This window comes from Pseudorca crassidens, chromosome 15, assembly GCF_039906515.1.
Source record: "Pseudorca crassidens isolate mPseCra1 chromosome 15, mPseCra1.hap1, whole genome shotgun sequence".
NCBI classification, from domain to species: Eukaryota; Metazoa; Chordata; class Mammalia; order Artiodactyla; family Delphinidae; genus Pseudorca; species Pseudorca crassidens.
The window spans coordinates 15,953,503-15,980,097 of NC_090310.1; the positions used below are offsets into that span (position 1 = coordinate 15,953,503).

Sequence of the window (26,595 nt, forward strand, 5' to 3'; positions counted from 1 at the left end):
ATCCAGGATCCCATATTGCATTTATTTATCTATTTATTTATTATTTATTCATATATTTTTAAGGTCAAGTCTTTTTAAAATTTATTTATTTTTTGGCTGCATTGGGTCTTTGTTACTGCGCGCGGGCTTTCTCTAGTTGCGGCGAGCGGGGGCTACTCTTCCTTGCAGTGCGCAGTCTTCTCGTTGCGGTGGCTTCTCTTTTTGCAGAGCACAGGCTCTAGGCGCGTGGGCTTCAGTAGTTGTGGCGCATGGGCTCTAGAGCGCAGGCTCAGTAGTTGTGGCGAACGGGTTTAGTTGCTCCGCGGCATGTGGGATCTTCCCGGACCAGGGCTTGAACCCGGCTCCCCTGCATTGACAGGAGGATTCTTAACCACTGCGCCACCAAGGAAGCCCCCCATATTGCATTTTTTTAAAATAAATTTATTTATTCATTTATTTATTTTGGCTGTGTTGGGTCTTCGTTTCTGTGCGAGGGCTTTCTCCAGTTGCGGCGAGCAGGGGCCACTCCTCATCGCGGTGCGCAGGCCTCTCACTGTCGCGGTTTCTCCCGTTGCGGAGCACAGGCTCCAGCGGCGCAGGCTCAGTAGTTGTGGCTCACGGGCCCAGCTGCTCCGCAGCATGTGGGATCCTCCCGGACTGGGGCACGAACCGGTGTCCCCTGCATCGGCAGGCAGACTCTCAACCATTGCGCCACCAGGGAAGCCCTAAATTGGTCATTTTTAAACTCTACATTCCTCTACGATTATATGTTAGGTTTCCAATTATAGAAGAACTTTCCCTACACCCTTTCCTTCCTTCCACCCCCTCCCTTCCTCCTTCACGCTGTGTCTCTCTCTAACATTTTCAGAATCAGTATGAACTCATGGGTTCTTTTTTTATTCAATGCTTTAGTTGATCACAGCCTTTATTCATTCTGATGCTCAAAGTGTCCCGGCCTTGGCCATCAGGAACTCCTTCAAGCTGATTCTTTGTCCTTTGACATGTTTCCATCATTCTTTGAGCACTGCCTTACTTTTCTGATGCAATGAGATGTTCCAGGCTCTTCTTTTCTTCCCCCTGCTTATTTATTTATTGAAGTATAATTGACCTACAACACTGTTAGTCCCAGATGCATAACATAGTGATTTTATATTTCTATACAATACAGAATTTATCAACATGATAAGTCTAGTTACAATACAAAGTTATTACAATGTTATTGACTATATTCCCCCATGACTCTTTGATTTTTGTACTGGAAGTTTGTACCTCTTAATGTCCCTCACCTATTTCATGCACCCGCCACCCCTCTGGCAACTACCAATTTGTTCTATCTATGAGTCTGTTTCTGCTTTGTTATGTTTGTTCATTTGTTTTGTTTTTTAGATTCCACATATAAGTGAAATAATGTGTTATTTGTCTTTCTCTGTCTGACTTATTTCACTAAATGTAACACCCACTAGGTCCATCCATGTTGCCACAATGGCAAGATTTCATTCTTTTTTTGTGGCTGAGTAATATTCCATTGTATGACACTTAGGTTACTTACATATCTTGGCTATTGTAAATAATGCTGCAATGAATATAGGGGTGCACATATCTTTTCTTTCTTTTCTTTTTTGTTTTTGGCTGTGTTAGGTCTTCGTTGCTGCACGCAGGCTTTCTCTAGCTGCAGCAAGTGGGGGCTAATCTTCGTTAAGGTGCGCAGTCTTCTCATTGCAGTGGCTTCTCTTGTTGCAGAGCACTGGCTCTAGGCACATGGGCTTCAGTAGTTGTAGCACGTGGGCTCAGTAGTTGTGGCTCATGGGCTCTTGAGCGCAGGCTCAGTAGTTGTGGTGGATGGGCTTAGTTGCTCTGCGGCATGTGGGATTTTCCCGGACCAGGGGTCAAACCCGTGTCCCCTGCATTGGCAGGTGGACTCTTAACCACTGAGCCACCAGGGAAGTCCCCTCATTGCAGTTTTGATTTGATTAGTGATGTTGAACCTCTTTTCATGTGTCTCTTGACCATCTGTATGTCTTCTTTGAAAAAAATGTATATTTGGGTCCTCTGCCTATTTTAAATCAGATTTTTTGTTGTTGTTATTGAGTTGTATGAGCTCTTTATATAGTTTGGATGTTAATTCCTTATCAGATATGATTTGCAAATATTTTCTCCCATTCTGTAGGTTGCCTTTTCATTTTGTTGATGGTTTCCTTTCTGCAGAAGCTTTCTAGTTTGGGGGCTCCGGACACGCAGGCTCAGTGGCCATGGCTCACGGGCCCAGCCACTCCACAGCATGTGGGATCTTCCCGGACCGGGGCACGAACCCGTGTCCCCTGCATTGGCAGGTGGACTCTCAACCACTGCACCACCAGGGAAGCCCCATACTGTTTTGATTACTGTAGTTTTGTAGTATAGTGTGAAATCAGGGAACATGATACCTCTTCAGGTTCATCTTGTTCTTTCCCTGCTCCAGCCCTGGAATCAGCCATTTTCCCAAGAGCCTTGGTTCCTTTCCAAGGAGAGTGGTTTTTAGAAGCCAATATTTGGCTGTCAAGCATGGCCCCATTTTGAAGGTAGAAAGAGCAGAATTTACAGATTGGATGTAGGCTATAAGAGAAAGAGAAGCGACCAGATACCCTTCAGCTTTTTAAGACATTTCTTCTTTGGAGTCTTCTTAGACCCTCCCTCAGGCTGAATCTTGCCCCTATTGAAGCAAGTATTCTATTATTTGCATTATTTATACACAAGCATGTCTCTAAATGTATCATAGTTATTAAGTATCAGCTTGTGGTTCTACCTGGGAGATCCTTATCCTTGGCCCTGATCCCTTAGACCAACATGGTTTTGAAGCTCATCTCTAGCACTTGCTGGCTGTCTGAGCCTCAGCGAGTCTCTTAACTGTTTTTTCTCAGTTTCTTCACCTGTAAAGTTAGGGTAATGATATGAATCTCACAGGGTTGTTGTGAAGAGTGAGTGCTATGTGAATGCAATGTGCTGGGCACGCCAGCCTGGCCCATTCTAAATGCCTAGGGCACATGACTTAACCTCTCTGTACCTTGACTTCCTCACCTGTAAAATGGGCTTGCCATGAGGAATGGCTGGAATCATGCACAGAGAATCTTTTTTTCTGTACTTGGCCAACTGCTACTATAGAGTTTTCTAAGTATTGTTCTTCTGGGATGTCTTGAGGGCAGTGACCACCCCTTGTTCACATTTTCATCATCTCTCCCTGCACCCCAGGGTCTATGCTCTGTGCTGGTCAGACTGTTTTCTTGAGCACTCTGGGCTAGAGCCTGGACCCATCCACATCCTCTCCACTCTCCCCAGAACTGGAGCCTGACATTGAGCCCGGGGAACGTACAACTTTGTCAGCAGCAATTTGGTTGAAATGAAAATTTTGTCAACAATGTGTTTTGCTTCAGTGATTTTTTTTAAAGATTGAGAAATTGGGAATCTATATACAGTCTTTTTATTTATTTAATTTATTTACTTTCGGCTGTGTTGGGTTTTCATTGTTGCACGCAGGCTTTCTCTAGTTGTGGTGAGCGAGGGCTACTCTTCGTTGCGGTGCGCAGGCTTCTCATTGCAGTGGCTCCTCTTGTTGCGGAGCACGGGCTCTAGGTGTGCTGGCTTCAGTAGTTGTGGCGCACGGGCTTTGTTGCTCCGCAGCATGTGGGATCTTCCCGGACCAGGGCTCAAACCCACGTCCCCTGCACTGACAGGTGGATTCGTAACCACTGCGCCACCAAGGAAGTCCTAAATGAAGTCTTACAAATATTTTTGTTGATTTTCTTCTTAATTAAAAAAATTTTTTTAACCTCCAATTACTTTGCAGCCAATTATTCCTACTTTTCTGTTTGCAACAGCAAAATGTTGAAACAACCTAATGTCTGACAATGAAATGTTTTCCTTCCTTCCTCCCTCCCTTCCTTCCTTCCTTTTGTTCAGTAAAAAAAAGAAAAGCAAGGAACATTATGTATAATAAAATCTAATACTATAAAAAATACATGTGTATATGCATATATACCCTGTGACCAGGGTTTATCTGGTGGTGTCGGTACGGAGCTTTTTCACTTTATACACTGCTGCCTGGTGGGAGAGGCAATCCACCCCAGCCCCGAGCTTCCCTGCACACTCTTGCTGATATGCCCGCAATACAAGGTCCTGGCCGCTCTACATCCAGGCCGTTTCTCAAGGTTGGTTTGCAGTGAGTAACGCTGAGGGATGAAGTAATGTCTCCCTTCAGGACAAAGAGCAAGCTTGCTTACCACCTACTCGAAAAGAAGGAAATTCTCCAAGCTCAGTGTTCCTCAGCTGCGGGGCAAGCCTCTCTGTGGTCACCCCTGTGGGGCTCAGGGGGGCAAGTGAAACTGAAGCAGACGGCGCTCCTGCTGAGCAATGAGTTTGCTGAGCAATGAGTAGTGGATTCCTATGTCTGTGATCCAGGAGTCTCACGTCTTTGTCAGACTAACTCGTTAGCTTGTGAGTGGGGTACAATCCCAGGCCCTGACATTGGCCTGTTTCAGTCATCTATCATTATTACTTTTACAACATAAAAATCAGTTTTGATCTTTTTTTAAAGAAAGGCAAAAAACCATACACATACTGAGAGTCAAAGCTTACCAATTAAAGGAAGTAAGAAAACATCAAACACCCAAAGAAGAAAGTAAAGAATTCTCTACTCATACCTACCCAGTGAAACTTGTTAATACCTCAATGAATATCTTTTCAGACAGCCTTCCATGTAGATTCCCACATTTTTATTAGTCTCCTGCAAAAATAAGTTCCTAGCATATACAGTGCTTAATAGCCACCTCGGCTTAGTCAGGCAGTCCACGACTGGGGGCCACTGTAGTGACCTACCCCCGCAAGCTTCTGGAGAAGCCAAGGGCCCATCAGTGATTTCACACAGCCTGCAAAGCCTTCCACTGCCCCAGCCAGAGTCGAGGGCTTCCTCTTGCCCTGGCACTTCCTGGGAGCTCTTGGGGCAGAAGAAGCGTTAGCCTTGGGTGCTGGCCTGACAGCTCGGGGACCACAAAGGCAAAGGAAACCACCTTCCCCTCCCATCTCCTCCTCCGCACCCCCTGGTTCTCAAGCATGCATTTCCACCACCCCTGCTCTGACACATATCCCTCTCCCAGCTTCACGGCTTGCCATCCCATTTTCCAGAGGAGACCCGGGAATCCCCATTCCAGACCCCGCCCACCATCCCCACCTGCTTCGGCTGAGACCCCAGAGCCCCTGTCATCATCTCAGACCCTGAAAGAGTGAGTGATGCCTCTCTCATCACACGGCAATGTAGGAGCAGGGCGGGTGGGGCAGGATGCTGGGGTGGGTGGAGCCAGGGCCACTTCCTTTCCCCTTGAGGCCCCTCCACCAGTCTTGCCCCAGCTTCAGGAGTTGGAGCAGCCTGGTCCCAGCCCTGTGCCCTTATCCACTGAGCTGGTAAGTGGTGTGACCTGGTGGGGCAGGGGCTTCAGTGGACCTGGGAATGTGCCTCTGGCTTGAGAAGACCTTGATAGATAATGGGAAAAGAGGACGAGGAGCCATTGGGGCTGAATGGGGTCAGCGCAGGCCAGGAGGGGGTGGCTGTTGCTGGAGCCGGGGCTGCCAACGCCCAAGGGGGCCTATGGGGTAGATTCGATGGGGGAGCTGCCAGCGTCTTGTTACTTCTGATACTAGTAAAAGCAAGGGTGGAAAAAGCCGTTGAACCGCAGAGTTGGGCCCGGCATTTGGCAGGGAAGTGGGCAGGAGGGAGGGCCTGGCTAGGTCCTGCCCCCCCACCCCCAGCTCCTTATGTATTCTATTTCTTCAACTTCCCCACCCTCAGGTCCCAACTCCTGCTCATGCCTATTGCTTTGGAAATGATCCTGCTTCTCCTCCTCTTTGGGAGCGTCTGGGCCCAAAACAGGAGCTCAGAGTCTCCGGACGGCACAATTACTTTGCAGGAGCTGGAATCCACAGCATCCTCTGCTTCTTTGGTCTCAGATATCTATGAGACCACAAAATTCAACTCAACGACATCTAATTTTGCAACAACCGAGGTCCCTAAGACAGATGACAGCACTGAGCACAAGATCTTCCCGCCTTCCTCAACTCCCTATACAGCCAATGAGGTTTCCTCTCCTGGGACTTCCATTGCTGCCAGCAGGGGCCCTCCTGTAAATGAGTCAATAATCTCCCAGAAAGATTCGGCCCAAACATTATCAATGCCCCTGGAAATCTCTAATGCAACCAGTATACCTGCTGTCCCAGTAGTGAAATCTGCAGGATTCCATACTACGACTGGTGAAACCATGGCAACTAGCCCTCTGGAGACCTCCAGTGGGACCAGTGGACCCCCTGTCACCACAGCTACTAGCTCTCTGGAGACCTCTGATGGGACCAGTGGACCCCCTATCACCACAGCAATTAGCTCTCTGAAGGCCTCCAATGTGACCAGCGGACCCCCTGTCATCATGGAAACTAGCTCTCTAAAGACCTCCAAGGAGACCAGTGGACTTCCTGTCACCATGGCAACTACGTCTCTGAAGACCCCCCTGGGGACCAGTGGCTCCTCCACCTTTGGAGTAAAAATATCCAGCCCAACGTCCTCCACAAACATAAGCAGTAGGTCCTCCCCAAATTCAGGTTGGGAGACAAATGGCACCTTGCTGGTAGCTGTGCTTGTGGCCCTGCTGGTGGTCATTTTCCTCATGGCATTACTCCTGCTGTGGCACCAGCGGCAGAAGCGGAAGACAGGAGTACTGACACTAAGCAGGAGTGGAAAACACAACGGGGTGGCAAATGCCTGGGCTGGGGTAGCCCACGTGTCTCATGAGGAGGCCGCGACAATAACAGAGGGAGCGTCCGGGGGTAACAATGACTCTGGGGTCCCCCAGGGGGAGGGGTCTGGCCAGCGGCCCACACTTACCACTTTCTTTGGTAGACGGAAGTCTCGCCAGGGCTCCATGGCGCTGGAGGAGCTAAAGCCTGGGCCAGCCCCCAGCCTAAAGGGGGAGGAAGAGCCACTGGTGGGCAGCAAGGATGAGGCTGCGGAGACCTCTACTTCTGATGGGCCAGAAGAGAGAGATGTGGAGGCCCCTTAACGTTTGAGAATAATAAGACTGGAGCTCAGAATCGTTCCCGCTTTCATCACCTTCCCTCCTGTCATCACATCCAGCCTCATCATCACCCAGCATTTTCACCCAGCACCCTTTGGATTTTCACCCAGCATCTTCACCCTGAATCCTCATTCAGCTCTTCTAGCCAGCAGCCCACGCAGCACCCACACCCAGCACGCAGGTCAGGGCTGACACCCACTGAACCCTTGTAGATTGAATGAACGAACTCTCCTCATCAACCCCTGCTTCTCCCCATCACATTTTCTCCACATTTCTGTCCTTGAAACCAGCTGTTGAGTCTCCATAAAGGCCAAACTTACGATTTCTCAGAGGATTCCCCAGGAATACCAGAGTCTGGGAAGAAGAGGAAATGGCAACCCAGCAAACCCCCACCTTAGGATTACTCTGGAAAGTACATTTGGCCCCATGGATTAGGACAGTCCCACCGGCTGAGCCCATGAACTGCCTTTAACTCCAGGCCCCAGTGCTCTGTGCTAGGCCAGCCTGGAGCATGGGCTGGGTGGTGTCACCCAGCAGTGGTCTCAGGTGCGTCTGAGACGGCCCCTGGACCCTAGGCTGGCTCACGGTCCCAGCCACCACATTCTCCCCCAACTCTGGATCGAGGCAGCCAGAGGCTTCAGCTGTTTCTCCTCCCAAGAGCAGAGGTGAGAAGAGCTTCTGTGCAGATGTAGTTCTTAGAAGCCTCGGCACCTGCGTGGGTCCACTCATGCATGTACTTTGTGTGCAAGAGGCGAGGACTTGGTGACGCTTGTGAAGGGCAGTGGCGAGTACAGCTGGGTGAGGGAGGGGGCAGGAAGGGCTGCAGAGGCTGAGGAGATGCCGCCCTCAGGAGGTGCTGAGAACATAGGCACCCTCGTCTTTGCTCCGATGGGGTGGAGGTGGAAGATTTAATTCCGTCTGTGGCAGGGCCTGACAGAAAGACTGCATGTGTGACCAAGTGTGGTTCTTCAGCTCAGCCGCTATGTCCCTTCCTCAAAGCCCCCCACCACTCCCCCCACCCCCCATCCCCCCGCTCCCCAGTGCACACACGAGAGTCCCAGGTCATGCTGATGCTGTTACAAGTTTAATGTGTTTGTCTGTATCCCCTCTTCCATTCTACAAGGAGGGTCAGTGAGAGAGTGAGCTGTGACAGGCCTCCAGAACCAGGGGCATCCCTGTGGCTCTGGGATGGAGAGGAGGGGACAAGACCCAACTGTGCTGTCTCTGAGACCAGCCCAGGCCAGAACCCAGGGCACCGCATGGACCAGAGGCCGTTGGTATTTCCCCAGGGCAAAGAGGAAATTTGCAAAGAGGAAGTTGTTGAGTCAGAGGAGCAGTGGATGAGAGCAGACACATTGACCTACAAAAGGAGAGGCCACGGGACTCCATGAGAGCGTGACTGCCAGGTGGTTTGGATTGGAGGGGACACCAGAGGCTGGGGAAGGGCCCCCAGGTGGGTCAGTTCATGGGGGTGTGGAAGAGGGATGAGGAGAGAAGCGGCGGAAAGTGGCCACAGATCCGCCTGGAGTTCTGCCACCCATGCCTGGGCTAGCTGGGGTGGAAATCCAGCCTTCACCACGCAAACCTGGGCGCCTTTTCTATTTCTTTCTTGGACGTGCCACACAGGCACAAGGGGTCTTAGTTCCCCGACCAGGGATCGAACCTGCACACCCCCCCTCACCCCGGCCAAAATAAATAAATAATAAAATATTGAAAATACTAATTTTGTCCTGACAGTAAAATAACATTTTTCTTCTTTTGCGAAACTACCAGCACATTCTAGTTTCTTAAATAACAGGATTCTCAGGCTTCCCTGGTGGCGCAGTGGTTGAAAGTCCGCCTGCCGGTGCAGGGGACGCGGGTTCGTGCCCCGGTCCGGGAAGATCCCACATGCTGTGGAGCGGCTGGGCCCGTGAGCCATGGCCACTGAGCCTGCGCGTCCGGAGCCTGTGCTCCGCAATGGGAGAGGCCACAGCAGTGAGAGGCCCGCGTACCGCAAACAAAACAAAACAAAAAAACCCCAGGATTTTCTCTCACACACAACCATATACAGTGTATTATTCTTCATCTTATATTTTAAAATGCATGTTTCTATTTTATTTTCAAAAGTACACATTAAGGGCTTCCCTGGTGGCGCAGTGGTTGGGAGTCCGCCTGCCGATGCAGGGGACGCGGGTTCGTTCCCCGGTCTGGGAAGATCCCACATGTCGCGGAGCGGCTGGCCCTGTGAGCCATGGCCATTGAGCCTGCGCGTCCGGAGCCTGCGCTCCGCAATGGGAGAGGCCACAGCAGTGAGAGGCCCGCGTACCGCAAAAAAAAAAAAAAAAAAAAAAAAAAAAAAAAAAGTACACATTAAGATCACGGTTACAAATACAGCTTTGTCATCCATTGCAAACTCCAGATGGAAGAAGGATTTGGATGGGGACGGTCTTGAGAAGTCTATTAATGTAATTCACTTTTGCAGACAGGAAAAGGGCCTCCGAGCACGGTTCTATGGACATTTCATTTCTGAAAATGGACATTTACGCCTCATTTTCCTCTGCATCTGTATTTCTGCTCCTGTTCTGGGGAGGTTGGGGGTCGAGCCATTAGCCATCAGAAAACCCAGGGTATTTTGGAGACCATCTACGTGTCCCCAGCAAGGAGCTGCCAATGGGTGCCTGTGTGCCTTAGCCCCTTGGGGTGCTTAGCATCTGCCTGCCCAGCTAGTGACTTCAGGACAGCCTAGCTGGACCATGCCCCGGATCCCCAAAGCTGCCGGCCATGGAAAGAGCCACATGCTCACTTCTGCGTTTGCGCACGCTCTTCCAGAAGCCTGCGCACCCCCGTCCTGTCCCACCACACACACATCTTGACTTCCCGCCAAACTCCTCTCAACCATCAAGAAGTAGTTCAAATGTCACTGCCTTTGCGAAGCCGCCCTTGCTGCCTCCATCCCAAACAGATAGTGTATTTCTCCTCCACTCTTACAGCAGCTTGCGTGACAGTACAAACAACTGGACTGTAATCGTGTGAAGGTGTCCCCCATTCATTAGGTTGTAGCCCCTTCAAGTCCACCTGTCATCTTTGTGGCTCCAGAGGCCAGAGCCTGGCATGTCTACCTAATATATGTTTACTGAATGGAGAGGTGAACGGATTAATGAATGAGCAAACAGTGGTTTTCAAGTAAACCATGGCAAGGTCATATCTGTCCTTTGAATGAAACTGGCATCCAGGAGCATGGCCTGAGGCAGTGGGACCTGAGACGGGAGCATTAGTCTAGTTCAAGTTAGATAGAGTGGGAGTCTGGCCTAAGGTGAAAGAAGAGGTCAGGTTTGAAATATATTTATTCAGAGACTAATTGACTGTTGAGGTGATGGGGGAAGAATGAGGTTAGACTCTTAAAGTTTCTGTCTTGGAAAATGGAGGAGATGCTGACATCACTATGTGGAAATGCAAAGAGGTGAGCAGTTTGGGGGGAAAACATGAGTATTTATTTATTTATTTATATTTTGGCCACGCCACGCACTTTGCAGCATCTTAGTTCCCCGACCAGGGATTGAATCTGGGCCACAGCAGTGAAAACACTGAATCCTAGCCACTCGACAACCAGGGAACTCCCCATGAGGGGTGTTAGAAGTAGAGGCCTGGAAGTTGCAAGGGAAGTCAGAGCTGGAGATATAGATTAAGGAGTTATCTGATGTTAGATAGCAATTTAAATAACGGCATTGGTGGATAAACGCATAAACTGTATAGAATGAGAAAAGGAGAGAGCTGTGGAGAGAAGCTTCATGTGTTAGTCAGGGCAGGCTAAGTGCTGTAACAAACAACCCCCAATTCTCAGGGGGAGAACTCAAGAGAAGCTTTTTCCTTGCTTATGTAACAATTTAATGTTGGCATTTGGAGGGTAACCTTCCATGAGGTCATTCAGGGACCCAGACTCCTTCCATCTTGTGGCTCTGTCATTCCCAGGGAGGATCATGGGAAGACTAGAGCGACACGCATCACTTTTGCTCACATTCCATTGGACAGAATTCAGTCATATGGTGGCCTCCATGCAAAGGAGGCTGGGAAATGTAGTTTAGCTTGTGCCCAAGAGGAAAAGAGGAACAGTCCCGCCACACTGAGGGGACACCACAGTTTGAGGGCTGCCTGTAGGAAGAAGGACCTGCAGGAAACAGAAAAGAGCCTTTAAGAGAGAAACCAGGAGAAAATGACGTCTGGGGGGGAAAAAGGGAGAAATAGTTTGGAGAAGGGCTGTCAGGAGCTGGCCTGGACTAGAGTGAGGCAAGCAAGGCAGTAAGGTGTAAAATGGAGTTTGAGAGTGAGGCCTTCCTCAGTTTTGTGCCCCAGGACCCTTGCTTGCCTCACCCAAGTCCAAGTCCTGGCAGGGTCACGCGCTGCAGAGGCAGAAATGGGAGAAGGCTGGGAAGAGGCCAGTGTCTGGCCATCAGTGGTCCCAGAGACTTTAGCAAGTGGTTCTGATGAAGAACTGGAGTCCCCAGCACTTCTGGGACAGGAACTTGCCTGAAGTCACAGTACAATAATTGGCAGTTTCCTGGTTTTCTTGTTCAGAAGCCCGGCTCTGATCTGCTCAGGGCCCTTAAAGTACCTTGGGAAGAAGGAAGAAAAGGAATGTGGCTTTTTGTTGAGTTTCTACTCTGTGTCACCCGCAGAGTTTTTTCACTTGATTCTCAGTTGAAGCCATGAGGTTGGTATTATCCCATTTTACAGCTAAGGAAATGGAGGCGCAGAAAAAGGTAAAGAAGTATTTGAGATCAAAAAGAAGGGAAGTAGGATTTCCCCAGTGCACCGTCAAAAACTCTCTCCAGCCATCACAGGGAGCACACCCTGGGGCAGGGTCAAGGAGGCTGGGTGAGTGGAGAGAACAGGGCCGAGGCTCAGAGAGGAGAGGACTTCTGAGTTATATGACTGAGTGTCCTGGAGGCCAGAGGGAGCCCCAGAGAACCAGGGCAGGGCCGGTCAGGGATGGTCAGACCGGCCCCTCCCTCTCCCCCTCCCGCCCCACCCCCTCCCCCAGTCTCCGGCCTCTCCAAACACTAGACGGAGCTGTGGGCACACCAGTCGGCCCGCTCCAGGCTGTCATGGACCCTGAAGGTAAAGAAGCCTCCCAGATCTCTCTCCCCTGTATCCCTACATCACCACCTGCCCCTCTCCTGCCCATCACCCATCCCATCTTATCTCCGTCCCCATCCCCCACCTTCCCCAAGTCTTCGCTGGTCTCTAACTACTCTCTTACCCCTCCCCCATCTCCCTCCAACCTCTCTGAACCCAAGCACTCCTTTCTGCCCTGCAAAGACCTCTTCTCACTCTTCTTTATCCTTCTACAATAGGTTCCCAAGTGAGCTCTGGGGAAGAAAGGGGCTTGAGCCCCAGGAAGTTCAGGGGTGGCCTGGAGCAGGCCACGTCTCCTGGGGACTGAAGGGGCCGGGCAGTGGGAGGCTGGACCTGGAGCAGCTCTGGACTTTGCCCCTCACTAGCAGCTCTGGAGGAGTGAGGCAAAGTCCTGTCCCATCTGCCTCGGGGTGGGGGAAGGGAGCCTGAGTCCTGCGATCCCTGTGATTCCTGTGCATGTGGGGAGTGACATTGTGAAGGAGGCTGGATGCAGGATGATACACGCCAGGCTCTGGAGTCAAAAGGCTCCTGTTTGAATCCCAGCTCCACCAGGAACAGACAGTGTGTTCTTGAGCAAGTCACTTGATGTCTCAGAGCCTCACTTGCTTGTATTGCAGTATCTGCAAAATGACAATAATAGTTCCCTGCTCACCAGGTTGGGGATGCGGGCGGGCGGGAAACGACCTGAGCATGGAGGGCTCCCTGCAGTTTCACATTCCCCTCCCTGGGCTTCTCCTTCCCCAGCTCTGACCTTCCTCCCCTGGTCTAGGGCTTCTGCTGGCCCCATACCCAGCCCCTCTGGCTTGGCCGTGGAACCAGCTTTTGGGGGTCCAGACTACTTCTTGGTTTAGAAATGATCTCAGAGTCGGAGCCTGGGTTCAAGTCCCATCCCTGCCACCTGCTAGTTGTGTGACCTCAGACAAGATGCTTAGCCTCGCTGTGCCTCGGTTTCCTCATTGATGAAGTGAAAGCAGTGTCTTCCCTTGGGTTGTGGTGAGGAGGAAATGAGATCATACATGTCAAGCACCTGGCACAGAAATCACTCAGCAGTTATGCTGGAGTCACATCCATCACTCCAGTCTGCCTCTGCAGTCCTGAGCCTGCCCCAGGTTCCAGTTCCATTTTGGGGACATGTCCCTGGCGTGTCAAAATCAAAGTCCTCCCCTACACCAGTTCCGTTTCTATTCCTGCCTCACCAGCCTCCTACTCGGACTGGAAACCTCAGGGTCACTCTCCCTTGAACCCCAAGATCCAGACAGTTGCTGCATCCTGTGGATTTACCTCCACGTCTTTCTGTCCCCACCTCCCTCTGACGGAGCCTTCCTCTGCCTGGCAGCCTTCACGCACGTGATGACACTGATGTTTAACTCTGCGCCAGGCCAGAAGTGTCGGCTGTGGGATCACTGACCTGCGGGAATTAAACCAGGAGGGAGGAGTCGAGTCAGGGGGTGAGGCAAAGGCTGGGGACATGGGGCAAATGAGGGGCGAGGACAGAGTTGGGGCAGAAGCAGATGGCAGGCCGGGGGCGAGGTGTGAGGGGGCGGGGCCAGGTCTGGAGGCATGGTGTGCAGGGAGCGGTCCCCTAACAGATGCCCTGCCCTTACATTTTACCGGGACTCACTGCTTCCTGGTCCAGGCTGTTGCAACAGCCTTGCAACTTACATCTTTCAAAAATGCTAGGCACAACTTAAACATTTAAACTCACAAGTGCATTTTTGATCAAGTGACTGCTGATCAAAAATCTTACGGATTTTCCACTGCTTATTGAATGAGAACCTAACTGTTTCCTATCATTCAGGGCCTGCTCAGTCTGGCCCCGTCCTACCACTCAGCCCTCTCTCTCGCTACCTTCCACGTGCAACTTCACCGACATATACCCCAGGCCTCGCACTGCTGGGCCTTTTCTCTCTCCCATTCTCTCTGCTTGGGGGGGCCTTCCTCTCACCTGTCCAATGCCAGCCTATTCTCAGAGCCAACCTTCCTGGGTCTTCTCTTACTGCTCTTGTATCTTAACGACAGGTCATCTCTCCTTGCTCTGAAACCCTATACGTCATTTTACCACTTGTGTGACGGGCAATCGCATCTGGCTCTATTTGGAGGTCATTTCTCCTCTCTAGGGAGAGAAGGGGAAAAGGAAAGAACATTTATCTGGAAGCTGGGGTGCTAACCAGCCTCTGTCTCCCTCTGGTGTTTGCCAAATGGATCAACAAATAAATAGATGGGAGAACAAAATTGCCGGGAGTCAGACACCTGGGTTCAAAGGCATCTGGCTGGGCATTGGCTCAGGCACTTGACGTGAATCGCCCATTCCCTCCTCGTTGTAGCCCTGTGACTTCCTCATGAAACTGACTCTCAGAGAGGTTAGGAAATTGCCTAGGGTCACCCGGCATGTAGGTGATGGAGCTGGGATTCAAACCAGGCGTTTCTGAACCCCCAACCCAAGCTCTTCCTACTACACCAAGGACAGAGCCCTGGATTCTTGGGTGTGGCTTGCAGAGCTCTGTGAATAGTGACATAATAAATATATAATAATATAAAGTATAATTTTGTGCTCAGTGTGGTGAGGTTGGGTACATGAGGGGACTCTGGGGCCAGCCCGCCTAGACTTATGATCCTGCCTCCACACTTCCCAGCTGTGTGAACTTTGGGCAAATTACTTGCTTCTTCAGTGCCTCAGTTTCCTTATCTGTAAAATGGAGATAATAATGGTACCTACCTTATGAGGGTTGTTGTGAGGATTAAATGTGTTAGTATATAGAATATGCTGGGAACAGTGCTTGGGAAGGACCATAAAAGTGTTAGCTGTTATTATTATTACACACGATGTCACTCCAGATTCTATTATAGACAAGTGGTAGCAGGCACAAGAGTTGTTTTTTTGTTTGTTTGTTTTTTTGCGGTACGCGGGCCTCTCACTGTTGTGGCCTCTGCCGTTGCAGAGCACAGGCTCTGGACGCGCAGGCTCAGCGGCCATGGCTCACGGGCCTAGCCGCTCCGTGGCATGTGGGATCTTCCCGGACCGGGGCACGAACCCGTGTCTCTGGCATCGGCAGGCGGACTCTCAACCACTGCGCCACCAGGGAAGCCCAGCACCAGAGTTTTAAGAAAAACTTATAAAGGCAAAACCTTTAAAACTGATGTCTATCTATTTAATTTTTTTCCTGTAAATTGGGGAAAACAATCATTACTTGGTTTTAGCTGGAACACTTTGTCAGCCTCGTATAACATCACTGTTGCTGCAAGCACAGGCCACATGGTTACACATCAAATTAAGAACAAAAACTTGTGATAATTTGTTTTAGTCCATTTGCAGACCCTGACTTTTTGCCCGTCCATCAAAGGCATGAATGAGTGTTTATTAAATGACTGAAGGAAAGATGCAGGGATGGAAGTTCTGATTCTGGCCCAGTCTCTCCCGGTACAGAGCCACTGGCCAGTTAGGGCAATATAGAAACACAGTAAAAGTCAGTCAACAATCCAGACAAGAATGGCACAAGTGCCAGTGGGGGAAAAAATCTTCAAATATTCTGCCAGAGTCAGTTTATCTATATCTATATCATTTTACATTATTTGTAAAGAGACAAATGCAGGAAATTTCCCCAGATGCTTTGGATCCCCTCAAGAACAGAGGCACCAATTTTAATAAAATTCTGGAATAACCCATTAAGAAAAGATTGCCTTGAGAGATCAAGGTTATACCCCACAGGGTAACACTGTAATCTCTGAAGTCCAGGCACCTTGAGAGAATATTTACATGTAACAACGGCAAGAATAAAAAGGGGACAGGGCGTTACAGCTGTTTCCTCTGTGCAGTCACTTCTCCTCAGGCAGCTGCAAAAACAGCCCCACTCCTCTCTGCAGTTCCTTTCGCGACAGTGGCTACTTAGGAGAGCCCTTATTTTCAAAGCTACCCACAGGAATCCCTCTTGTTGGAAATGCACGAGAGAGTTGGGGCCTAAAGAAAACCAGATGTATTTATTTTTCACGAACATTCTGCATTTACAGTAGGCGATCAGAACAGCTGATCTTGCCTAAGTGGGCAAGAGAGTAACCCGTGGGTGAAGGCTGTGTGGTTCTAAAACCACCTTCTGTGTGTGGACAGGGAAGACCAGGGTCCACGTCAATCATTTTCTTTTCTCTTTTTCTTTAATGTTTTGAATGGTTTGTTTGTTTGTTTGTTTGCCTCGCTGCATGGCCTGTGGGATCTCAGTTCCCCAACCAGGGATCGAACCCCTGCCTCCTGCAGGGAAAGCACAGAGTCCTGACCACTGGACGGCCAGGGAATTCCCATTTTCTAGCTCTGCTCTTTAGGTAATTTCCCTTTGCATTTCTGAGCCTAGGTTCTCTGCCTACAAATGGCCTTTACCATGAAGAAGGACAGGTAGGATTTGTGACATTGAATATATAGCAAGTGCCCGGCATCTGGTAGGCACCAGTGTATGGTAGCTATTGTTCTCTTCCTGCGGTTCAGAAGCTCTCAACTCTGCGACAAATTAGAATTAAATTACCACATTCCAGACCAGTTATATCAGAATCTCTGTGGGTGGGACCCAGACATTGCATTTGGCAAGGCTCTCCAGATAATTCCATTGTGTAGTCAAGGTGGAGAATCACTGCTCTATTCAGCCTAAAAAAACCTTCCTTGGGACTTCCCTGGTGGTCCAGTGGTTAAGACTCCATGTTTCCAATGCAGGGGGCGTGGGTTCGATCCCTTTTCAAGGAACTAAGATCCCGCATGGCATGTGGTGTGGCTGAAAAAAACAAAACAAAAAACTTTCCTTCACCCTATCTTAAGTGAGGGCCCTCTCTCTCCTTTTCTTATTTACCTATTTATTTTACTTTTTTATTATAGAGAATTTCAAACATACACAAAAATAGACAGAAAAGTATGATGAATCCTCACGTACCCATCATCCAGCTTCAACAACCACCAAGTTTTGGCCAAGTCAGTCCCATCCATACCTTTTTCTTTTCTTTTCTTTTCTTTTTGGCTGCGCCACATGGCATGCGGGATCTTAGTTCCTCAACCAGGGATCGAACCTGTGCCCCCTGAAGTGGAAGCATGGATTCTTAACCACTGGACTGTCAGGGATGTCCCCACACCCTTTCTAATTTCTACCTTCCAAGATTACCTTAAAGTAAAACCAGCTGTCAAGTCTCTTCATACATAAACATCTCAGTATTTTAATATTTTTTATTATTTTTAAAAGATAAGGACTTTAAAAAATTAATTAATTATTGGCTGCATTGGGTCTTTTTAAAAAATTTTAATTTAATTTTTATTTATTTCATTTTTGGCTGAGTTGGGTCTTCGTTGTTGCGCGCGGGCTTTCTCTAGTTGCCGCGAGCGGGGGCTACAGGTCGTTGCAGTACGCGGGCTTCTCATTGTGGTGGCTTCTCTTTGTTGTGTAGCACGGGTGTTAGGCGCTCGGGCTCCAGTAGTTGTGGCACGTGGGCTCCGTAGTTGTGGCTCGTGGGCTCTAGAGCACAGGCTCAGTAGTTGTGGCGCACAGGCTTAGTTGCTCCGCGGCATGTGGAATCTTCCCGGGCCAGGGCTCGAATCCATGTCCCCTGCATCGGCAAGCGGATTCTTAACCACCGCGCCACCAGGAAAGGCCCAGGACTTTTCTTTTTATCCCAACCATAACCCACTTCAAAAAAAATTTCCTTAATGTTACCAAATACCCAGTCGGCATTCAGATTTTCAGTTGTTTCATAAAAGTTCTAATTTGGTTTCAATTTGTTTGTTTGAAGTAGTATCCAAATAAGATCCATACATTAGTTTTTCCCCAGCTCTGCCTCTGGTTAGTATGCATTTTCGACTCTTTTAATCTTTTGTTTTCCTTGCAATGTATGTGTTGAAGAAATTAGGTTATCTTCTGGAGAGTTTCCTATGGTTGTATCCTCGTGGTATAGTTTAACATGTTCCTCTGTCTTCTGGTTTTCTTGTAATTGGTGGTTGCGTCTAGAAGTCTGATCTGACTCCGGTTCAGCTGTTTTGGCAAGAGTATTGCATAGGTCGGGGGATGTTCCATCAGGAGCGCCTAGTATCTGGTTGTCTTTCTTCTGATGTTGGCTTTTGATCCAATACCTGGATTCACTGGGTTACTAGGGTTGCAAAATAGTTTCCTGCCTTTTGGCAGAGGATTGGTTCTTGTTCGTTTGTTCAAGTGGACAATTCAAAGCTTTTTAGTAAATTTACTGAGTTTATGCCACCATCATCATAGACCATTTCCATCACCCCAGTAAGATCCCATGTCATTTAATTTCCAGCCCCAGACCACCACTATTCTGATGTCTGTCTCTCTTAATTTGCCTTTTCTGGATGTTTCTTATAAACGGAGGGATACAACATACGGTCTTGTGTGAGCATCGGTTGTTAACCTTTCTGTGCATCTGAATCCCAGAGGGAGCATTTCCAAAACCTGGATGCATGGGAACCACCCCGGAAAGATTCTGATTCAGTTGATCCGGAATGCACCCAAGCAGCAGAGTTCAAAACGCTCCGCAGGTGATTCCAACGTGCAGCCCAGGCGGGGGGCCCCTGCTTTCTCGACTTCTGCGGAGAGGAGCTGTCCATACCCCTCCCCCACTTCCTCACCTCCTGTCTGTTCCTTGACCATGACAATGTGGCTTCTGCCCCTACCACAAGGCATTAAGACTGCCCTGGCAAATCCCTCCCAGGGGCTAAGTGCGATGCTCACTTGCAGCCTTCTTTCTTCTTCTTCTTCTTTTTTTTCTCTCAGCCTTTCTTCTGCTTTGCTTCTGCTCACACCCTACTTGCAACCCTCTTCTCCTTCCAGACATCCACTCCCTCCTGGTGGGACTTCTGTTTTTGACAGCCACGCCTCTGTGTGACATTCGAATCCTGGCGTTTCCCACAGCCCTCCTCTTTCACCCTGCCCTGGTGATCTTACCCACTCAGTGACCATCTGCACACGCTGGTGGCTCCAATTTCTCCATTCCTCACCCCCAAATCTCCTCTGAACTCCAGAACATTCTTCTACCTGTCCTCTGTGCACAGCCATCCACGTTTCCTGATGGCATCTCGACCTTAACATCTGCAAGACCAAAGGCATTCTGTTTATTTATTTATTTATTGGCCACACTGCGTGGCTTGCAGGATCTTAGTTCCCCGACCAGGGATCGAACCCGCGCCCCTGGCAGTGGAAGCGTGGAGTCCTAACCACTGGACCTCTGGGAAATTCCCCCAAAGTCATTCTTTTTCCCCAGCTCTGCCGCTCTGTCATACGCTCTGACCCCCCCGGAGATCCAGTTTGTGTACCTGTAAAATGGGAATGAGCCTCTGTGGTGAGTTCCAAACGAGAGAGCGTCAGGGAGCTGAGGTGCCGTCGACTGGCCATCACAGGGGCGCAGCCTGTGCGGGTTGCTAATTGCTGCCGAACCCCTCCTCCTCCCCAGCCTACCCTGAACAATTCCTTATGTCAGTTTTCAGCTACCCAGGATGGAAACCCCAGGCTTCTACGTCGTATTAGCTGCCAATTCCAGTAGATTCTACCTTAGAAAAAACTCTCCCATTTGCCCCGGCTTGCTCTTCCTTTGGTTACTGCCCCAATTCGAGCCTTCATCAGTTTCTGTCTGACCAACCGCCCCAGCCTCCTTTTGTCTCCCAGCCCATCTCCATTTGGTGGCTGAAGTGACCTTTCTAGAACAAAATCATAATCATATCATTCCCTCATTTAAAATTCTGTGGTGGCTCCCGGGCTCTGTCCACATTCCTCAGGTAATTGGTTTAATCCCTTTTTCACTCTGGCCTCAGGCCCGAGACATTTCTCCCATGAATCCTACTCAGCACCCCGTTACCTCCTCGCTCTATTTTCTTGCTTTTGAACCTTGAACACGTGCTGTTTCAGTCCGAAATGTCTTGCCCTCCCTCCTCCCCACGCCCCCCACCCCTGCCTGGCAAACATTACTCATCCTTCAAGGCCACTAAAACTTCCCCCTTCCCCAGGGACATTTAGTCATTTCTTCCTCTTTGCTCCCACGACTCTTGGTAAATACTTCAGTCATCTCACCAGCAAACACACCTACAATGTTCCTGAAGGCTTTGCAAATATTAACTCCCTTAATTTTCATAAGAAGCCTATGACGTGATCAGTGTTATCCCCGTTACAGTTGGGACAACGAAGGCCCCCGATAGGTTGAGTCTCTTGCCCAAGATTACTTAGCTAAAAGTGACAGAGGCAGTATTGGAACCCAGGCCGAGTGGCCCCGGAGTCTGGGCTGTGATTCCACAGTGCGTCCTCTCTGCTCAGAGAACTATCATCAAACACTTAGTATTAAACTAAACAATATGAAATTGCCAATATTTGACCGTTGACCTATACAAGCAGCACATTTGTCTTTTCTGGGTCAGCGTGCTAGGCACTTGGGATACAGCAGACAACTCAGTGGACATTTTGGCCCCAGACAGAAAACACCAGCGGAGGATGACATTGGGGGATGAACAAGGAGCTGGGTGAGCATGTGACCTGATTTAGGAGGTCTGTGAGAGCACCCGGCTGAGGAAGTGATATCTAAGAGAAGATCTGAAGTTGAGTGAGAGGTGAAGGGGCAGTTTGGGGTGAGGGTGAGGAAAGGGACTTCTAGCAGAAGGCTCAGCCTTGGAACAGCATAAGCGAAGGCCTGAAAGCTAAGAGAAAGAGCTGCTCTCTCTGTCACCTAGCAATGAAGACCTGGCACAGAGCAGGTGCTCAACAAGGATTTGTCCAAAGAATCAACGAAAAATGGAAAGAAGTCAAGAGAGCTGGCGCTAATACAATGAAAGTGAGGCTTTAAGCAGGACAGTGATGCGCTTAAATTTCCTTTTTTTATGGTTTGATTTTAAAGTCAGGTTTAATGAGGTATAACCACAGACAGTAAAATTCATCCTTTTCTGTGTAAAGCTCTATGAGTCTTGACAAATGCATCAGTGTTATAGCCACCATCACAGACAAGATCTAGACTAGTTCAATCACATCCCAAAACTTGGTGCTGCCCCCTTTGCGGCCAGCCCCTCCGCTCCCCCCTCCCCAGGCAGCCACTGGCCTGTTCTCTGTTGCTATCTTTTTTTTTTTCCTTTTCCAGAATATAGTCATATAGATGGACACAAATAGCATGTCACCTTTTGAATCTGGCTTCATAGAATAATACATTTGAGATGTGTGCCTATTGGGTATATCAGTAGTTGGTTCCTTTTTTTTTTATTGCCGAGTAGAATTCCATTGTAAACATGCATCACAGTTTGTTTATCCAATACTCACCAGTCCAAGGATTCAAATTCACTTTAAAAGCAAACAGTGAATCTAAAAAAAAAAAAAGAGTGGATATATGTATAACTGATTCACTTTGCTGTACACCTGAAACTCACACAACATGTGAATCAAATATACTCCAATAAAAATTAAAAAAAAAAAAAGCAAACATCACGGCACCTGGTCTGAATGGAGTGGGGGCCTTTGCATCCATCTCTGCTGTTCGTTCACTGGCCTTTTGCCTGGCGGGACCGCTAACGGTGGAGGCAGGTACTCTATTTTTCTCCCTATCACCGACTTTGTTCTTAGCATCTGGCCCACAGCTGGCTCTGAGTGAGAATGAAAGCCACGTGGGGCAGCTGTGGGCGGGAACTTTGGGGAGGAGGGTCAGGTGCGATAACTGAGGTCTGTGGCTGCTGGTGGGGGACAGGCTCTTGTCTTTGGGGAATAAGGGCTGGACAAGAAGGGCCCTCCTTCTGCGAGTAGAGCAAGCCAGAATGTCTGGCCTTAACTTCAGCTTGGAGCAAAAGTGGGGGAAACAAAACTAAACTAAATAATACCCCTTCACATGCTATCGAATTGTCTACCCCTCCCCCGGGCAGCGAAGCCCACCTATGGCACCGCCCACGAGACTGCAGGTCTTCTCTTGGCCGACAGATGGCGATGTTGCACTGCGCCTGAGCTCGGCCTCTGCGGTCACCCCATTCATTTCAACAGAGGCAGCGGCCCATCAACGTGGCACGCCGGCGGGAAGGACCTCAGAGACCACCTCGTCCTTAACACTTATTTTACAGGCAAAGGGCTCACCCACACTCCTGAAGCTCTGTCTCGCAGAGCAGGGGCTCAAACCGAATTTCCCCGTGCTCTTTCCTCCTTATACAACCCCATCTCTAGAGAGGTGACAGTTTTTTTAAACATCAGGTGAAGGAGAGGTTTTCAAGCTAGGGGGCAAAGGTGGAGGAACAGATGGCCATGGCCACAAGGCCTGGCCAGTCTCACTCTGCTGTCAATATGCTGTGCGACCTCAGCTGACTTGCCTTTCTTCTCTGGTCCTCAGTCTCCACATCTGTAAAAAGCTGAACTTCCAGCTTTAAAATTCTTGGTGCTATAGAGAAGGCAGGGATGGGATAGACACACAGCTTATATTCTCCTGGGGGCTTCAGCTAGTAAATAACCGATCCTTCTATGCAAGGCAGACGGAAAGTCAAGAGTGGCTTTTTAAATTTATTTTTTATTCGTTTTAAAATAAATTTTATTTATTTATGTATATATGTATGTATGTATTGTCTGCGTCGGGTCTTCCTTGCTGTGCGCGGGCTTTCTCTAGATGTGGCGAGCGGGGGCTACTCTTCGTTGTAGTGCGCAGGCTTCTCATTGCAGTGGCTTCTTCTGTTGTGGAGCATGCGCTCTAGGCGTGCAGGTTCAGTAGTTGTGGCGCATGCGCTCAGTAGTTATGGCTCGTGGGCTCTAGAGCTCAGGCTCAGTAGTTGTGGCGCACGGGCTTAGTTGCCCCACAGCATGGGGGATCTTCCCAGACCAGGGCTTGAACCCGTGTCTCCTGCATTGGCAGGCAGATTTTTAACCACTGCGCCATCAGGGAAGCCCAGAGTGGCTTTTAGGTGGCTGCATTTCTCTTCCACTGGTGAATAGCTGTTGGTCTAGCACTAGGTTTACCAGATAAATTACAGGGCACTCGGTTAAATTTGAATTTCAGATAACTGACAGATAATTTTAAGAATAAATATGTTCTAAATATAGCCTAGAATATATTTATACTAAAAAAGCTTTGATGTTTGTCAGAAATTTAAATTTAACTAGGTGTCCTATATTTTTATTTGGTCAACTGACAACCTTGTTCAGCTCACAAGGCCCACCCAGTGCCTCAGCCCCTCTCCTGGAACCCCCAGGTCTTCACCCTGATTGGCTAGTGCCCAATTCAGCCTGTTGTTAGGTATTTTGACAATCACCCCTGACTACCAGAAAGGCAGCCAAAATGTAACACTGCTCTCTTTTTTTCCCTCCTAGGCCTGGCACTCCTGCTGCCCCCTGCCACTCTAGCCGCCTTGGCAGAAAGCTGGCTTCGAGAGGACTGCCCAGGCCTCAACCACATGGCCTTGGTCACGGGGGCAGCCTCCTCACAGGCGGTGCTGTGGGCCAAGTCCCCCGGAGTGCTGGCTGGGAGGCCCTTCTTTGATGCCATCTTTGCCCAAGTCAACTGCCAGGTCTCCTGGTTCCTCCCCGAGGGATCAAAACTGGTGCCTGTGGCCAAGGTGGCCGAGGTCCGGGGCCCTGCCCACTACCTGCTGCTGGGGGAGCGGGTGGCCCTTAATATGCTGGCCCGCTGCAGTGGAGTTGCCAGCGCTGCCGCTGCTGCTGTGGAGACCGCCAGGGGGACCGGCTGGGCCGGGCACGTGGCAGGCACGAGGAAGACGACGCCAGGCTTCCGGCTGGTGGAGAAGTATGGGCTCCTAGTGGGCGGGGCCGCCTCCCACCGCTACGACTTGGGAGGGCTGGTGATGGTGAAGGACAACCACGTCGTGGCAGCTGGTGGTGTGGAAAAGGTGTCTGTCTGTCCAGCTGAGCCCCTGCCCTGGCCCTGCTCCAGCCACCCCGCCAGCATTGCCCTTCCCTCTACCAGGGACCCCCAACCACTCCCTGGCAAATAGTGATGGCCTGGGAGTTGGGGCATGCAAGACTCCTTGACCCCTCAGTGGTTCCATCTGTAAAATGAACGGTTGGACTTGCTTCTTCACCAGCGTTCTTCTGCTGGTCGGTATGATATTCAAGGGAAAAGGACGAACTATTGGGAACCCAGTGCTGGGCAGGTCACTCTAGCTCCCTGGACCTGTTTCCCGTCTATGAAAATGTTCTTGAAGACCCTTTCCAGTCTTAATGTTCTGAGTCAATTGAACTCAGGTCCAAATGCCAAATAGTGCTGGATTTGGCCATTTTCTTAACCCACAAAAGTGGTAATTTCACGTGGTTTCACCTAATATGCGAGAAGCCATTTCGATGCCTGGTTTCCTCATTAACCCCAAGCTCGTTATCCATCTGGAGCCTCTCGAATGCCAGTCCCAGCTCACTTGCCCAGGGCTGGCTGCCACCCGTTCTCACTCTCACCCCTGCCACCTGACAGGCGGTGAGGGGGGCCCGGCAGGCGGCTGACTTCTCCCTGAAGGTGGAGGTCGAGTGCAGCAGCCTGCAGGAGGCTGCGGAGGCGGCCGAGGCAGGAGCAGACCTCGTCTTGCTGGACAACTTCAGGCCTGAGGTGAGGCGGCGTCTGCTTCCTGGGAAGAGGAAGGGGCTGGGGCGGGGGCTTTCACCTCTCGCTGGCTTGTGTCCCACAGGAGCTGCACCCCACGGCCGCGGCGCTGAAGGCCCGGTTCCCGAACGTGGGCGTGGAGGCGAGCGGGGGCATCACGCTGGACAGCCTCCCTCAGTTCTGTGGGCCCCATATCGATGTCATCTCTTTGGGGATGCTGACCCAGGCTGCCCCGGCCCTCGATTTCTCCCTCAAGCTGTTTGCCGAAGGGGCCACTCCAGTGCCCTACGCCCGCCGCTTCTAAAGCCAAGAAGGCTACACTGGCAGTGGAATAACACGGTTTCATGCAACTCTCACGATTTCACTTCTTTAAGTCCAGTGGCCAACAGAACACTCTCAAGTTAGCCTGGGCTAAAGTCCCACTCTGTCATGTACTGCTTGTGGGACCTCAAAGGACTGACTTCACCTCTGCTCACCTCAGTTTCCTAATCTGTAAAATGGGTCTAGCCAACCTTATGGATTTCTTTGGATGATAATTAATGCAGAGTAAGTGCTTAGTAAATGTTAGAAATTACCATTATTGGGCTTCCCTGGTGGCACAGTGGTTAAGAATCCACCTGCCAATGCAGGGGACACAGGTTTGAGTCCTGGTCCCACATGCCACGGGGCAACTAAGCCCGTGAGCCACAACTACTGAGCCTGTGCTCTAGAGCCTGCGAGCCACAACTACTGAGCCCACGTGCCACAACTACTGAAGCCCGCGGGCCTAGAGCCCGTGCTCCACAACAATAGAAGCCACCGCAATTAGAAGCCCGCGCACCACAACAAAGAGTAGCCCCCGCTCGCTGCAACTAGAGAAAGCCACGCACAGCAACAAAGAACCAAAGTAGCCAAAAATAAATAAATAAAATAAATAAAGTTATTAAACAGAAAAGAAATTACCATCATTCATCTGTTCTAAGAAGCACTTTCCCCCCACACACTGAAGCCGTATTTGGTGTGTGGGAACAAATGGTGTAGTCAAGGTGGCTAATGGTCACTGTCAGCCAGGCACTGGTTGTCGCGTAGCCGTGTGGCCTGTGCCTGTGGCTTGTAGATCCAACATGGTAACGATCTATGTGGAAAAGAACTCCTTCAACAAGTATAAAATAGAAATTGTAAGTGAGAAGAAAGCACTGGTTTGACAATTTTCTTTTTGAGTAATAGTATGTGTGTTTTACAATCAATGGCATCTTATATGTGAGGATATGTGATACTCGTTTTGATGTTCAGCTGGAACATTACACTTGGTCGATGCCCATGTTGTACTGGTTACTCAGTATTTCACCTCTTGCCTGTGGCTGCTGTTACCACCTTTTTGGTTGGAGGTGAGAAACCTGCTGATTCCTCACTCCTGGGCTCCCAAACGGACTCCATCACGCATCCCTCCCAAAATGAGACCCCCATTGGGTGCTGAAGGCCCTTTAGGATTTGGTTCCATGGGTATATCATTAGTTGGGAGAGGTACAGAGCAGCTGGGGCCAGAGCCAAGGTCAGTTAGGGAGTAAGGGAGGGTGGTGGGAGTCCGTGTTCAGACGTCAAACTTCCTTCCATGTTGAGTCAGGACTCAGAAGTCTAAGCAGTGGGTCTAAATCCAGTCCCCCAAATATGCACACACACACACAGCCCTGTGGTCTTGCCCACTTGTGTGGCCCCTCCTACCCTCACCCCAAGCCTAGGGTTCGCCTCTCTCTAACCCTTCTGGGTGGATCTGGGAGGAACCAGAGCATGAGGGCTCCCAACGGTGAAGGTGGTCCCCAAGGTGACTCCTCCTGGAAGGGCTCCAGTCTGGAGCTGCCTCTCCCCTCCCAGAACCTACTCTCTCCTCTGCCCTTTGCCAGAAGGAGAGAAAAATGGG

At 49.9% G+C, this 26,595-nt stretch overlaps 2 protein-coding genes across 2 annotated transcripts; both read left to right on the forward strand.

Moving 5' to 3' along the window:
- Positions 1-5,287: 5,287 nt before the first annotated feature.
- SPN (sialophorin) lies at positions 5,288-8,749 on the forward strand. The gene is made up of 2 exons (XM_067705106.1): positions 5,288-5,409; positions 5,795-8,749. Exons 1-2 carry the CDS (start codon positions 5,288-5,290, stop codon positions 7,050-7,052), a joined length of 1,380 nt encoding a protein of 459 aa, XP_067561207.1. The 3' UTR covers positions 7,053-8,749.
- A 3,347-nt stretch (positions 8,750-12,096) lies between these two features.
- QPRT (quinolinate phosphoribosyltransferase) lies at positions 12,097-25,636 on the forward strand. The gene is made up of 4 exons (XM_067706164.1): positions 12,097-12,164; positions 23,462-23,997; positions 24,573-24,704; positions 24,784-25,636. The coding sequence occupies exons 1-4, from the start codon at positions 12,152-12,154 to the stop codon at positions 25,000-25,002; spliced, it is 900 nt and encodes a 299-aa protein (XP_067562265.1). The 5' UTR covers positions 12,097-12,151; the 3' UTR covers positions 25,003-25,636.
- The last annotated feature ends 959 nt before the right edge of the window (positions 25,637-26,595 follow it).